Here is a 16288-nt window from a genome sequence, read left to right on the forward strand (position 1 = left end):
TTCCCAGAACTGTTCCTGCCGCAAAATATCATTTACCATCACCCTTCTAATGTTGGAGGAACACGGTGACAGAATTAGTACGCTGCTGGCAAACCAATACTAGCAGGGAACAAGAAGCAGAGAGAAAAGGCCAAGTGTGCGTATCTGCAGGCTGATGTGATTCTAGCTACTACAAGGGTGTCGGTTCAAATTTACGGAGGTGAAGGACATGAACCTCCCTGAGGAAATTTCCAGAAGGGCTGCTCTGAAAGGAATGCAAATCTGCTGACATTTACATGTCTTCAGTTACTGCGCAGTTTACTTAACCTTTAATTTATGTTAACTCCTGTATTTTATTTAATTTTTTATCCTTCTCAATCAAGTTGTGAAGCAAAAAACAACCACTTGCATTCGTTTCATGTGTGTTCACTGCTGACTTTGAGGACTTATTTGAATAAGTAGCATACAAACGGATGCTCTTTCAGTTTGTTTTTGCATGAATAAATGACTCTCCCATTGCACTGCCATCATCTCAAACCAGGCAGGTCAGCAAAAACTCTGTCAACAGATGAAAAGTGATCTCAGTAAAAATTAATGTTAGGGTGACGTGCTAAGCCAATATCATCCTGTGAGTAAACTTAAGAGTGTAGGGAGTCACACGCATGTTCCTCAAATGACCTTTAGGGCAGCTCATGGCTCAAAGAGGCATCAAGAGTATCAAACACCAAGAGTATCAGATTGGTACGGGCCTTTATAGACTAAAAACAGCTGCCTTCAACAGCACACATACACCGAAAGAGACCACAATCCTCAGCTCTACCAACTCAAGTTTCTTTGTTAGATCCACAGACACAGTGAGAGGCTCTTCAGCGATGACAGAATCCTCTCCACGTTGGTTTCTGCGCTGAGGACTCGTGTTTAGTCATAATTCACCGTAACCACATTCTTTCTGAACCTCAGCGAGATCTGAAATTTTTTGACAGTATGATCTTAGCAGCTTGAAAGGCTCTATAAATATCAGCAAACACTTTGGAAGAGCCTGTGTAATTTTACCCACATGGTGTTGGCTAACACTCGCCATTTTTCAAACAGAATACCGAAATGAAAAAGAATTGTGTTGTGCAATCATAACTCACGCAGTTTTTCTCCTTCTTTCCAGAGCCTCCAGTGTTCCTAAACCTCCTCCTGTGGCACCAAAGGTATTTAAGATTACTTAAAGTTTAACCCGTTGTCTAAATCGGAAAATATATCGCTGTTTAGTTAAGGCGAGGCATGGCAAGCGAAAACTTTGATTCTGACTGGATAGACAGACTGTTAGCTAGTAAAACTGTGTCGTTTTTTGGCATTGAATGAAGAATTCTTTTATTTATTGAATTCATAACAGACAAAAAGAAACACAAATTCACCTGGCATGCCAAGTTCCAGTGCTGTGAAGACTCCTATTTCAGTAATTACACCCGTCTGAAACAATGCCATACGTGCATTTAGTTGCATGATAACCACCTTTGTCTGGGTTTATTTGCTGCATTTACATTTGATGTGTGAAGCATGCTGATGCCTCCCTATTCCCAAATCAAATACAATACATTTTCAACTAATCTGCTCAGAGTATATCATTCCGACAGCTTGTATTGGACGAATCCATTCATCACAACCAGGGAGACATCAGTATAATGTGTGCTTTGATGTGGTTTTTTTATTTTTTATTTTGCATGCTCTTCTCTTGCACCGGTAGGGCGACAGATCAGACATCATAAAACCAGTCGCCATCACCCATCCACCTCCTCCACCCCATCCTCACCTCCACTCCTCAGGTCACTCCACTGCCCCCTACAACAAGGCCCCCAGACCTTTCGGGGGCTGCACCTCAGATAGCCTTACCTCACAGTCCCCTTTTGCCACTTTCATCCCCTCCCCATCCTCGGCCTTTACACCTGCCTCCTCCTCCCACTCCAGTCCTCCTCCTCCTCCTCCTCTTTCTCCACCTCCCGCCTCTTACCCATCTTCTGCCTCCTCCTCCCCCCCTGTCCTCGTCCCGCCTCAGCCGTCGGTGTACAACACACCGATCAACCTCTACTCCACCGAGAATGCGTGTGAGGTGGCCATGGGGCAGAGGCGGGGCCTGTTGGAGAGTCAGGGTGGAGCCCTGCCACTGCAGTTTAATGGGTGAGTGGTGGCTTTGACAACAAGTCGAATGAACTGATCGGTTCTTGGCTCTTTCACATCCCTCCCAACTTTCTTCATGGGAGACAAGATCCCCCCCCTCCCTTTTGTTTCTCTCCTATTATTGCACTTCTGGTCCACATCTGTGTCTGCTTGGTGTCAGTTGATGACTCTCTCACAGATTCGGCTCATACTATTAATACAAAATGCATGTTGAAACCAGTTTGTGCAGTAGCCAGCGTTTGTTAGCAGCATCTGTGTTTGTCTCATAGGAAGGGAAAAGCTTCAACTGAACTATATTAGTGTTAACTTTTGAAGTTTGCACCAGACCAGTATATAGTTTATAAAAAAATAAACTTCTGTCATCATTTACAAAAATCGGTGAAGCATTTTCCCAAGCATTTTTTTGTAAATTTTATTTTTTTTAAGCGTTCCTAACTAAAAACTGTCCTCTGATCGTGCTTGCCAGACTATGAAATCTTGGACATGATTTGCGAAATTCTTCCACATCATTAAATCAGACTCAAATGTCTGGTTGGAGTTTTGTTTAGAGGAAGAAAATAAAGCAGCAAAAATACTGTACTCTGCACCCAGTGGCCTCAGTTTCCAGCAGCTGGTTTGCTTTTTATAAAAAAAAAAAAGACCATGTAGCCAAAGAGAAATACCACCAGTTGGGCATTATGTGTTATGTTAAAGGACCTAAAGCAGCAGCCTGGAAACACTGATGTAAACTAAAATGGGTTGTTATGCTATTTGTTTACCGTCGGACTTGTGATGGAACATTTTATACGGAACATTTAATAGCGGTGCTCTTGTGATGGAAAAATTGGGAGGATTGATGGACTTTAAATGAGCTTTTGGAATCCTCTAAAAATAGTTGAACATGCTGTGAGACATAACAACTCAACGGTTATGTGCAGACAAAGACAAAACATGATGAATGTCTTCACCTTGTCTGTTGAAAAAAAGAAAAAACTTTCAGGGTAAAATGTACCCAGGTCTAAGACGTCGGTCCTCTCTGCTTCTGTTTCTTTCACTATCTCTGTCAATTCATCACATTTAATTATTCCCCTGCCATCCTTCACACCCACACTGCCTGCTCCTAATCCTCCCTCTTTTTCTGACTCAAACATAACTCTCCTCTCTCAGGAGGCATAGTGAGTATAACTATGCTATGATGCTGTGACTAAGTTGTGTATATATAGCGTGCTTTGGTAACTTGAGCTATGTGGCATTCTCTTTGCTCTTGCTAAAGGTTTCGAATCCACGTAGATTTACACAAACACTATGCCTCCTCAGTGACTGACACACCTTCATCAGGCCGTTTTGTTCCACTTGTCCTCTCGTGTTTTTCGATGATTGGTCTTCTGCACGGATGCTTTTGATTTATTGCGCTCACTGTACCAAATGGACGGAATATACCCCTTTCTCTGACTCATAATTTCTCCGTTCATTTCGACTTCATCCTCTCCCTCCACTTTTGAAAGTGCTCAGTGGTTTCTCTTTCTGCGGGACTCAGCAGACAGCAGTTGTCTGCACAATATAATTTTACACCATGCAGTTGAACGCACACACAGACACGCAAGCTTCATTTCAGTTGGGTACATAGCCTTCCCCAAGTATCACAGATGGCATTTAACTGCATAAACATATTTTAATAAAGGTTTAACCTGATCTTTCTTATGACTTGTGTGGCTTTATGGCTTACTTTCATCCCTTAACACTCTGAATCCCAAACAGTTTTCTGGATGGTTTTCACATTTTTGCTCAGTGTCATTTTTTTACTGCAATATAATGTTTTGCAGTTCTGTGGAAACAGAAGAACCGTGAATAAACACAGGGAGAACTCAAAGCATGCCTTTTGCTCAGTCTAATGAAGCTGTGATGCCATAAGTCGTTAAACAAAACAAAAACAACAAAAAAGAAAGAAATGGAAGTTTTTTTCTGAATATTGACGAGTACAAGTGCCCACAGATGTTTCCACGTTTGAGAAATAAAGGTGACTCTACTATAGATATTTTCCAAGTCATATATTTAATTACGGGCTGCAAGGTGGAGCGGTGGTTAGTGTCGTTGCCTCGTAGCAAGAAGGTTGCCAGTTCGCATCCCAGTGAGGACACCCGGGATCTTTCTGCGTGGAGCTTGCATGTTCTCCCCGTGCAGCGTTGGTTCTCTCCGGGTTCTCTGGCTTCCTCCCACAAGGTCCAAAAACCTGTTGAGGTTAATTGGTGATTCTAAATAGTCCCTAAAGTGCCCCCTGCCTTCACCCTGAGTCAGCTGGGATAGACTCCAGCCCCCCATGACCCTAGTGAGGATTAAGCGGTGTATAGATGATGGATGGATGGATATTTAATTACTTTCATACTTGTCTGATGTCTGCTCTGAATAAACACAGCCTGCAGCTAAGTCCAGTTCAGCCAAAAATGTTCCTGAATTCTGACTTTTGGTTGCAACTGAATCACTAATGGATTGTCTTTTGTTTACATTTGTCGATTTATTAATTAATTTTTTTAGATAAATTTTGCGATTTTGCACGTCGATTTGGTTTCCCAGCATAACAGCACGTCACAGAGAAGTAGTTCAAGAACCAATAAAAAGCTGAGCATCCAAAGATTCTCTCTACTGTGATTCTACCCTACCTGTGGTAGTCTTGAATAGAAAACATGTATTTCAAACCTGCCAGCAGGTTTTGGGGTTCAGAGTATTAAATATTTTTATCTCAGTGTTCTTTTTTTTTAATCCTCTTTGCGTATATTTCCAGTAGTAAACCGAGGAGCGATTGCAGTAATTGTTTTGGTCATTCAGAGCATATAGATTCACTGGTACTGATGATCAGTGAATAGAAGCAGGTGTCATATTGCAGAGGCACTGTCATCAGTTATGATTTGCACAATTATGCAACGCCAATTGTTTACTGCTCTCTCTTTTACAGTATTAGTGAATCTATTTCTTTTATTCTGGTGTTGAGATACAAACACACGGGCACTGTGGGACAGCATGTGTGTCCATCCTTGCGTCTTGCGTGCTTGTTTGCATGTCCTAAATGAATCGTGTGGTTTGTTTCAGAGGGGAGTGTTGAATGATATCTGTCAGAGTTTTTTATTGTTAGACTTTATACATGTCAGTGTTTCCTGTCAATCTCTCTTTCTTTCAATCCTTGTTTTTCTGCTTTGCAGACTGCAGCACCTCCTCCAGTCACAAAGTTAGTCTCTGAAGCATGTCAAATTTGAAGTGTTTGACTGTTTTCCTCTGTGGCCTGTTCACCTTTCTCTGTGCATGCTCACCTACTTTGCTGTTTTTATTTATTTATTTTTTTAGCAGTTTACGTAAGATTTGACTTCTTATGTTTTAAGGTCACCTGTAGTTAGTGAAACATTATTCATCATCTTTTTTTTAAACAAGATTACTACCAGTGATGTTCATGTTTACATGCACAGACTGCAGCACTTTCAGCTGATTACCAAATGATTTTGATGAATGATTATTTTTAACCTCAACTATTTTTATTGGCGGAGTGACATTCAAATGCAAAGCCCCAACCACACTCCCTCACACACACAGGCTATATTGTCAAATACTTTCTAACACTAAGTGTGCGACCAGGCTCACATAGAGCTGTCAAGGCTGCCACACCCGCATGGCTGCTGCTATAACAAGAACGTGTTGAGAGACACTCATAAATCAGCCCATTCACTGTGTTAGGTGAGTTTGTAGATGGAAGTGTATTTATAGGTGATTTATTGACAGCAGTGCTTGGGAAATCCTTAATGCCCCCCGTGTGTGTAAATGTGTGTGTGTGCGTGTATTTGTCCTAAGAGTTGATTTACTGACAACCAATTAGTAACAGGCCTGTCAGCACTCTGCTGTCATGGAAGACTGTGGTTGTGCACACGCTTACTGCACATGTACATTCAGAATTATGCGTCGCTCCAAAAGTGCATGTTTTGTCAGTGTTATTTGGATAAAAAACAAACCCTCAAATGTTCATGCCTTCCAAAATGATGAATGACTTTCCTTTTATAGGATGTCAGACAGCTGAACAGCACCACCATGTGGTTCAAAGTAGAACTGACTCAATCTGTTCCTCATTCTGATGGATTGTTTGGTTTAGTTTTATGCATGCAGTTTAGTTTTTTCTTCCATATGTTTTTTTTTGTTATCTCTTTAATTACTAACATTTCCTTTAATAAATTCCTCACAAGTGAATATATTTCTCTTATTTCTTTCTGTACCTCACCTTCAGTGGACCTCACAGTATTTTGAAGTAAGTCTTTTCACAACTGTCTCCTTATGACTTTGTTTAATGTTCCCCTGCTGTTAGTTCTTCTTTAATCTGTTTCCCTGTGTCCTATTTTTTCCCCCCGTCATTGGTTTTCAAGAAAACCTCTGCCACCAAGGTATCAGATTGTTTTAGACTTTCACACCAAGTACATTTAACAAAGTGTGGTGTGATCTTTGCCCCTTGTGTTTGTCTAATAGGTTAAAATTGTAGGTAGCTGCTTTAACAGTGTGTTATATTATCATCTCATATAACCTACAGTCATCTAACAGTTCTATTCATGCACTCTAGCTGAATTATTGTGTACAGAAATAATGTCATCACATGTACTGCATTTAAAATCCTTAAAACACATTTTCAATCTCATCAGTCTTCGTGTCTGTTACTTTGAGAGATTGTATGTAAATTACTGGCGTATTTCCTGATGTCCTTCCCTTCTTTTCTCTCATGTCAAACCTCAGAGTTCCCAGGAAGCACATTGTGGATACAGACATCCATTTTTACCACGTGCCCACTCACGCTGATGCCAGCAGAAAGCGCATCACGGAGGACACGGAGGACTGGCGCCCACGCACAGGCACCACCCAGTCCAGGTCCTTCAGGATTCTAGCTCAGATCACCGGCACTGAGAACGGTACGATACTGACTGATTGTGGGTTTTTTTTGAGTCATTAAACATATTTCAGATTATAAACTATTGACTAGTCCTGAGAATCGTAACGCTGAATGACCACAGTATTGTTTTAGAGAGCACTTGTTAATATTTCTAATCTTTCCTTGCAGTTCAAAATGAAGAAGCTGACACAGCCAAGAAGACAAAGTAAGTGCATGACGATGGAAATGCTTCTGTTTTGTTTGTTTACATCATTTAATGTAACAATGCATATCCCAGATAATCTGATCTTAGTGCTGTTTCATTTAACCTGCTCAGCTGAATGTCTCTAACATATACCAGCTACATTTATGAAAATCAGAAAATCCGACTCTAAATCTTTGTGGCACTGCTCTGGCTGCCACATGGATGCTGTGTGGGCTCTTCCTGTCTAGACAGCAGAGAATGGATCAAATTTGATCCATTAACTCAAAAACCAGACCTCTGTGTCCCGTACAGGACATCAAATCCTAATTCCTCCAAAAGCTCAGAGCTCAAGCTCAAAGCTGATGGTTGATTTTAAACGTATCAGTAGCTGAAAGCTTCTCCATCTGTGTTTACCAATCAAAGTGTATTTGAGACGGTTGTCGTGCTCCATGGTTGTGGTTGTTTGTGGGTGTGACAGCCTTGCTGTGCTGCATGTTGTATAACCTGTGATTGCGTGGTTGACAATCATGGGCGCATTGTGGTTTTCTTCTTGTGTGATGTGATCCATCGGCTGTCCATTCGATCATGGTGGTTTGTGGCGACACATGTGATCACTGTGTGTCTGTGATCACTCATGTTAACATGCACACATTCCTGCCGACTGCGGGTGTTGGTGTGTGGCTTCATGGTTGAATTAATTCATATTTTTCAGTCCGTAGTGACCGTGATTCATGGGTTGTGTTTGGACATGATAAAGATGAAGTCTTTTGACTCAGTGGTAAACTGTGGTCTGCATATTGCTTACAGTTTCTTTCATTCTCTGTATAGATTTTGGTCTTTTTTTTTTTTTCTGATGATGACAGAAAAACTGTTCATCTCCACCACATCTAAATGTTTTCTGTGTATCATCAGTCTGATTCATTGGTAACAGCTCCGTCTGTGGCATCATGCTTTCCCTGCGGCATGGCTTATCTGATTGCAAATAGTCAGGCAACTATTCTACTTTTCCCTAAATCTTTCTTTTGTTTCTCCTGCGGTGTCCTTTTCTCTTCTTTTTTCTCTCCTTTTACTTTCTTGTGCTGGATGGCAGAGTGAACAAGACCACCACTCGGATGGTGATTGGCCCCAAGTACAACGAGCTGAGAGACTGGCACCACGGAGTGTCTGCTCGCACCCTCAATGTCCAGTAGACTGTGTGTGTGTGTGTGTGTGTGTGTGTGTGTGTGTGTGTGTGTGTGTGTGCGTCTGTTGTGTGTGTTTGTGGGTGCGACTGACTGTCTATGTGTGTGTATCCAAATATACCGGTTGTTTATGAAACAGACTGTTGAAGGGATAAAAGCTTGTGGACTGATGGGAATAAAGAAAGTACAAGAAAGAATACTGGCGTGAGAGCTTGCCCATGAACTGTCGGAGTCTCTCTTTGTGTATGTGTGTGTGTGTGTGGGCTTGTTGTTCACTGTTTGCATTGTGCTCAATCCTTTCATTAAGTATATGTTGCTTATGTGCTCAGCCCACTCCACTGATTCCAACCCTGAAGGTATAACTGCGAATATATAGACTTTTATCAGTGTCCTATTCCTTCTCATTGATTTACTTGCAACTTCATACCGATGAACACCAAAGCATTAAAACCAGCTGTAAGGAGTCAAAGTAAACTTGATGCCTTGATACCTGTGTTGCAGGGGACATATTATAAATCAGTTAATATGCCTTGTGTGGCATCAGTTTCCAGCATTACAAAGTGAGAGACAAGAAATCCAGAGCTTTTCATTAAAAGAGTGAAATCTTGAGGGACAAAAACAAGTAGTGTGGACATGTTCAGTCATATATGCAAGTGCCTGTCAACACCTCTGCCCACCTCAGTCTTCACTATAGTGTGTATGCAGATTATATTGTATAGAGCATTGATGCTAGCTGGGTTAGCAACACTGTACAGGATCTGTTTGGTAATAAGAAAAGCAAAACAGCCTGAGATGGGAAGTTGCAGAGACTTTATGAATCAGTCAGTTTGCACATATTTTGAAACGTATAACAACGACAGGACAGGACATTCATATGGGGGCATTATTGTAGCCAAACTATTAGTCCATGGAGAGTCTGTCTGTATCTCAATCCGTTCATCCGAAGTGACATTTGTCAACGTGTAAAAGAAGTTGTCAATGCAAACTGGAATCTGTAAAAGTCGTCTCACAATTTGTCTGTAATCAGGTTTTCAAATATGTAAAAAAATCTGCTCATCTGAATTAAAATTCGGACATGTAATAAGAGTTGTCAATACATACAAAGAGTTGTCAACACGTTCAGAGGTATTTGCACTTGAAAAGTCTACGCATTTTCTCAGTAGCAGCTACGATGAACGATCCTGTGAGCCTGAGCTCAGGACACAGAAACCCTGATGTTCAGATAGTCTTCAGTTTCAGATCTGTCACGGTAGAAGTGAAGCAAAAGTCATGTGTGAAAAGACAGCCAATGGTGAAGCTTCTCGACTCAAATACGTAGACTTTTCAACCACAAATACCTCTGTATGCACTGACAACTCTTTGTGCCCATTGACAGCTCTTATTACATGTCCGAATTTTATTACAGATGAGCAGATTTTTTACACATTTGAAAACCTGATTACAGACAAATTGTGAGACGACTTTTGCAGATTCCGGTTTGCATTGACAGCTTCTTCTACACATTGACAAATCTCACTTCGGACGAACGGATTGAGATACAGACTCTCCATACGCATGGACAAATAGTTTTGCTACTATAATGCCCTCATACATCCAAATGTATGAACAGTAGAAACACAGAATCCTATTGTGGAAGTCTGTTTTCACACCACTGAGAGAGAAACACATAAGTAATTAACTCATAGTACTATTAATCCTAAATGCATTACACTGATGATCCAGTGTTGCCTTCTGCGCTATTACAACTCAACATGTGGAGTATAAGGGAAGGTGTGTGGTTTGTAGGAGGGAGTCTGTTTCTGTAATTACTGAAAATATCAAATCTGTCCTTGGTCTGCATGAGTGTGCATTATGTATGCTCCTTTACATCACTTGGACTGTTGTGTAACTGTATGTTGTGGACGACACTTTCTAGAAGTGTAAAGCTTGTTTACATCTGTTGTGTCTACTAGCGTCTGAAACTACATATTTATGAACACAGTATCTTGAAATATGGTGCCGTCTGAAAAATTGGAAGAGATTTCAATTTGTCATGCATGTATGTACAGTATATATAAACCGATGTGTGCCACGCTGCAGGGATGAAACACTAGAGACCGGCTTGAGACATGTGTTCGCTATAAGGTACTTGCAAGTAAGGAGAGCTCTTTCCAGTGAGCAGGTTGTTTAGGATTGATTATGTGCAACGTGACTGTAAAAATGCTATTTTGAGGCCTTTGCTATGTAAAATATTTCCCCAGTGCCTTCGCTTTTACTTCATCCCTACGTTTACTTACTGCAGAGTATTCTACAGTTGATTGTTTTTTTCTTGGTAGATCATAACCAGCATTTTGAAAAGAGCTGGAATCTAGAGGTGTGTTTTAAGTTTGAGAAGTATATATTGTAGCTAATAAATTGATGAAGTTTTTTCTTGTTTCCTTTTCTCTCTGTTTCTGGTGTCCACTTCTTTCTCCTCCTTAGTTCCTTCATTCTGTCCTCTTCTAGCTGTCTCGCTGAGTCTGAGACAAACAGTGAGGAGGTCAGGTATAAATCGTCACCGAAACCTTTGACACCTTTGTTTCACCTTTTCACCCTTTTACACTTTAGAAATCAGTCACATAAAGGCCCTTTATTGAATCACCTGACTGACATCTTCTAGTTTGCTGTGTAGAAATGTCAAAGTAATGCTACAGACTCAAACTAATTCCTGAAGTTTTAGTTAAATGTAATGTTATTTTTGGCAAGGTACTGAACTGACCTCACTCAAGTGGATTTCATGATAGTTTTTTTACACTTCGCTTGACTAAAATAAACTTAATTCTGATCACACCAGTAACACTATTCTCTGTTATCTGCCAGTGACAGATCTCCAGCAAACCAATCTTCCGACCAAGTAGGTGCTTCACTCATAATGTTTAATGGCCTGAATGAGGCCACCTCTCATCACACTGGCCAACCCCAACCACAGGTAGAAGGCTCATCCACCAATCAGCACTGGTCAGAGATCAACGCTGACACTGACGTCCCCTTAAAGAGCCAAAATCAAGAGAATGAATCATCTACAACACACCTGGGTTTAGTTTCTGTCCCAATTTTGTATTCAAATTCTGTTGACGTGTTTTGTCAAACATCTAACATGAGCTATCCTTTAGCTCAGATGCTGGTACCTGCAACATATGATGCTTCAACAATTAGCCAAATACCATCAATTAACTCTCATACTTGTAGTCTCTCAGATGCACAAAAGCCAAACGACCCCTTTCTTGATGCAGTCCTTTTGCCAGCCAGCATGCCCCATTCTTTGTTTGAGCCAAGTCCTGGAGGTACCCAGGTTCCAGCATCCTTTTTGTCCGTTTGTAGCATTTTACCTGCCCAAACAGTTGGACTAAGCGCCTTATGTGGCAGCAGTTCTTTATCAGCTCAAAACCGGCCACCAGAGACCTCTTCTGATTCAGCTCCTGACCACAGACCAGCTGCTTCGGATAATACTCTCAATGCTACTCCAAGTTTTCAGCTGCTCACTGCTGAAAGGTACGCTGAGCTTTGAGTGTTCTGTTAAAACATACAAGGTCAAAAACATTTGGGCTGCAATCAAAAGCGTCTTTTCACATGCTTTTTTTTTCCTTTTCTTTTTCTTTTATGCTGGGGTCCAGCAGTTCTCCTTTGGCACCACTAGAGGACAACACCAACTCAGAAAATGTTGAGTCCAGTCACTGTCTGACTGGGCATGATGGTGATGACCATAGAATAATTACCGCTGCTACTGAGTGTCTAAAGACAGAACAGCTTGATATTTCATCTCAACACAGGTGCTGCACAACTATTCTGAAGCAAACTTTTTAATGACAGTTCATTCAGCATAAGTAGTTAAAGTTATCTTCCAATCTGTGTTATCTGTCGTCTCTCCGTCCTCCCAGTTCCTCGGTTCAACTCAACACTCGTCTATCGCATATATCAGTGCGTCGTCATGTTCACTCCACCAAACCTGTCAGGTACAAGGTTATCAAGATCTTCAAATTAGTTCACGTCCATTCATTATTGATAAGGATGTCATGCCAAGCGGCTACACTCACTTTCTTGTCAGTATTATATGTCTGGTGCTCCTGTCTTCTGCCATTGTCTTACTGTGTATGGATGCATATTGAGTGTGTGTGTGTTTAAAAACAGCAGAGCGCTCCTGTCGAGTCCTCTGGACTTCCTGCCCAAAGCAGCCCCCTGCCCCCCTCCCCTCACCCCCAGTGCCCCCCGACAGCCTGCACACCTACAACACACACATGCTGCGTGTTGTAGTCCAGTGCATGTAAGGTAAATACAGTGTGTTGGTATAATGTGTGTTTTTGTGTGCTTCATCCTGAAAGTATTTATTATCATAGAGAACTGGTAAACTAAGTAAATATCCACATTTGAGAAGCTGGTACCAGTAAAATCATTTTTGACATTTTTTTTTTGCTTGAAATATGAACTCTCAAAATGTAATTACTTGTCAACTGAATAATCAGTTGTTTTATGCTGACTGATCGATCAATTAATCAACTAATCAACTAATCAGTCAGCTCTAAAGATTTTATAGAGTCTAGCAAAATAACGACACTGCCATGTATTGTGGGGTCAACAGGGGCCCAAAGTTAGTTTTTGATCTGGGGCCCCACAGGAGGTGAATCTAGTCATAATGGTTTCTTCTTCATCCTTTTGCCTTTTTTTTCTTCTTTACTATGTCCTGACTTGGTCAGAACAACGTATCAAAGCAACCACTGGTCTCCTGAGAAGCAGGCAGTGTCTCAGTCCTTACTGGACGCCCTTCTCATCTCTCCTGTCAAACAAACTCCACTGAAACTCTTGAAGAAAAAGAAGAAGAAGCATCGTAGTGTCAGTGAGCTGCACCTGCCAAAGAACAAAAGGTAGATAGAGCAGACCTGGACAAAACTGTAGCAAAAATAACCTTGACTCAAATTGTAGTATTGTGCTATTTCAACTTGAGACCATCGGAAAACAACGTTATATGGTTAAATCATAGTCACTATTCCTGTTTCGAACCTTTTGAATACAGTTTTGTCGAGGTCTGCACCCCAAAAGCGTGATGTAATAACATATAATAACATATAACATGGAGATTCTTTAAACATTTTGTGCTGCATGCAGCTTCACAATAATCCCCACCAAGTAATTGCCTGGTAGCAACAAAGCAAAGTCCGACATCTACGTGGAAGACAGCTTCAGGGTTGGAAAGCGTATTTTACTTGTTCCACTGGATTAGAGTTCGGTTATTCATTCTCAAAAAAATATATAGTTTTAATAAATATTTTCTAAAAAGATGTGCAGAAGTGTACTTATTTTTAACCCTCAGCATAAACAAGGCCCACTGAACATGCCGTTCATGGCAGTGAAAGAGCCATGTTTATTCAAACTATGCCAGCACCAAAAGACATGGTCCATATGTCTCTGTGGCGACAGTTCATACCAGCTATGACATTCTGTGGTCACTGCGAAACAACTTGGCAGCATCTCACAGAGATCAGTCATTGGTTGGTGGACACAACTGTACACACTTAAACCGTGAAGTATGAAAAATGTGTGTGTGTGCATGTGTGAGAGTTTGAGTGGGTGTCTGTATGGATGAATGTATTTGTCACCGCATGAGTGTGAATGGACACGCCGGGATGGTATAGTGTGTGAGGACTGAATTTGATCCAAAGAATATCACAGTGCTAAATTATAGACCATCTGTTGTGTGGTGGAGAGAGCTGCTGGACAGCAGTCAGCTATGTTAATGGACCATTTGTTCAATGTTCAAATGAAACCAACACATTTATGAGTTGCATAATACAAGTTCTTGTTGGAGCGACAGTACACAAGGGGTTACTTCACATATGTAAACACTTGGGGAGGGTTCTGAAATGCACTCTGTTTTTCCTCATTATCGCTTAATACCAGCAAGTGTCATTATTAAACACCGTGCAGTGATGAAAATAGACTTTAAATAAGACAAACACAGGAACAACAGCAGAGATGCATGTGTAATCAATTTAAATTGGATCACCTGAGAATATACTGGAACACATGCCGACCCAGATATCGTGATTCTGACAGAAACCTGGTTTACAGTATATCTGAGGTTTGATTACCGAACTGTAACTTGTACAGAATAGATAGAGTTAGAAGAGTGGGTGGTGTAGCTATATGTGTGAAATCATATTTATGTGTTTGAAATACTGTCACTATACTGCCTTATTTTCAGTTTATTGCTCTGAAAGTTAGCTTATCTTGTAAACATTAAATTAATGTAACGGTGTTTACAAACCACAAGTAGTTGTCTCTAGTGATAAATGAGCAGACGTACGTGCTCAGAACAGTAACTCAGAGATCATGTTTTTAGGGGACTTTAACCTAAAATGGTTGGCAAATGATTCAAATGATCTAAGAGATGCGTGACAGTCTCAGCTGGTCTCACCTAATCTGGTAGTACTTCAAAATTAGGATTGAGAACATTGATTTGATTCTGCCCTCCCGCTTGTGATGGATTGTTACATTTGATCAAGCCTTGGATTGTTATCAAAATTAAGTTCCTCACAATAATGTACATCTAAAATACTGGATTTAAATTTGGAATATTTTACACACTCATGACTGGCTGTCATTAGTAAACATGCAACTTTTAAAAAGCCTAGATTTGTGCAGATCAAACTCCTGGTTCTCCACACAACTATGAAGGGACAAAGCTCAGGCTCTAGCAAAGCATACTGGTGAAGCAGCACTTTGCCTAATTCAGAAATAGATGCATATTTTCCTGCCTATTATCCCAAAGCATGAATCTCAAACCGTAAATACAAATAACAAAGACTCTCTATATCTGCTCCTTCTTATGTTACATTTAATGACTGCACAATAAATGAGCAAACAGAAATTTGTTATGCTTTATACATGCATGTAGCTGCTGCAGGGGACCTGTTTTATACGGTATATTCAGCTTCTGCTCTCAATAGTAAGCCTATGTACTCTCCTTAAGACCTAAGTTCACCCTACAGGCTTCCACTTCCTCAGTTGTTAGGGAGGCACTTCAAGCTATCGATTGCAGGAAAGCAACTGGAGAGGATGAACTAGACAGTTATTTTTTTTTTAAAGCTCTGCACCCCATTTATTGCTGGACGAATTATGTATCTCTTTAAACCCTCCATTTCCACCAGAGTTATCCTTCACATGTGGAAATCTGCACATGCAGTCTCTCTGCATAGAATAATCTTAATGATCTTAATAACTATCGGCCAATTTCCAAGCTATCCTGTCTCGCTAATGTCCTGGAGTCATTAGCTAATAATCATCTCAAATCAGTCCGCTTAAGAAATTCTGTGTAAAGTCCAAATTAATCTGGTGTCGGAGTTAAAATATAGCTGCTATTTCTTTGGTTATGAATTATATTGAATCTGCTGCGGACAAAGGGAAATATTGTGCTGCCTTCACTGTCGATTTAACGAAAGCATCTGACACTGTTGATCATGCTCTGCTCCTCCAGAAGCTGTGTGATGTTTGGATTTTAATGTAAATGGTTTTAGGACAGCCTTTTTTCCCCCTCAGACAGCAATGTGTGATATTAGTAAAAAAAAAAAAGTTCTATATTTTTATCATTGTCAAAGGGGGTTCCACAAGGTCCTATACTGGGTCCTGTCTTGTTCACAATTTATATTACCAATATTACATTCTATACCAACTGTTTTATTATATGACACTTAAAAACAGTTCTAAATGTAAACAATACTGATTATTTAGGGTTAGAGATCTTAAGGACGTCTGTTTGCACGGTACCATTCTGAATAGACATTGTACTGAGAGGGTCGTGGATCAAAAAGTTACAGTAAAATTCCTTATTGACACACATGTCAACAAGCTGTAACAAACAGTTGGATGATTGTACAG

General features: G+C 40.6%; 1 protein-coding gene across 1 annotated transcript in view; it reads left to right on the forward strand.

Annotated features, from left to right (window-relative positions):
* The window catches only part of pdlim5a (PDZ and LIM domain 5a), a 61980-nt gene that overhangs the window by 30083 nt on the left and 15609 nt on the right, over positions 1-16288 (forward strand). The window contains exons 4-7 of the mRNA XM_008289487.1: positions 1139-1178; positions 1715-2145; positions 6883-7055; positions 7205-7241. Of these exons, the coding sequence (XP_008287709.1) occupies positions 1139-1178; positions 1715-2145; positions 6883-7055; positions 7205-7241 (681 nt within the window). The remainder of the gene's footprint in view (positions 1-1138; positions 1179-1714; positions 2146-6882; positions 7056-7204; positions 7242-16288) is intronic.

This window comes from Stegastes partitus, unplaced genomic scaffold (genome assembly GCF_000690725.1).
Source record: "Stegastes partitus isolate 25-593 unplaced genomic scaffold, Stegastes_partitus-1.0.2 Scaffold618, whole genome shotgun sequence".
NCBI lineage: Eukaryota > Metazoa > Chordata > Actinopteri > Pomacentridae > Stegastes > Stegastes partitus.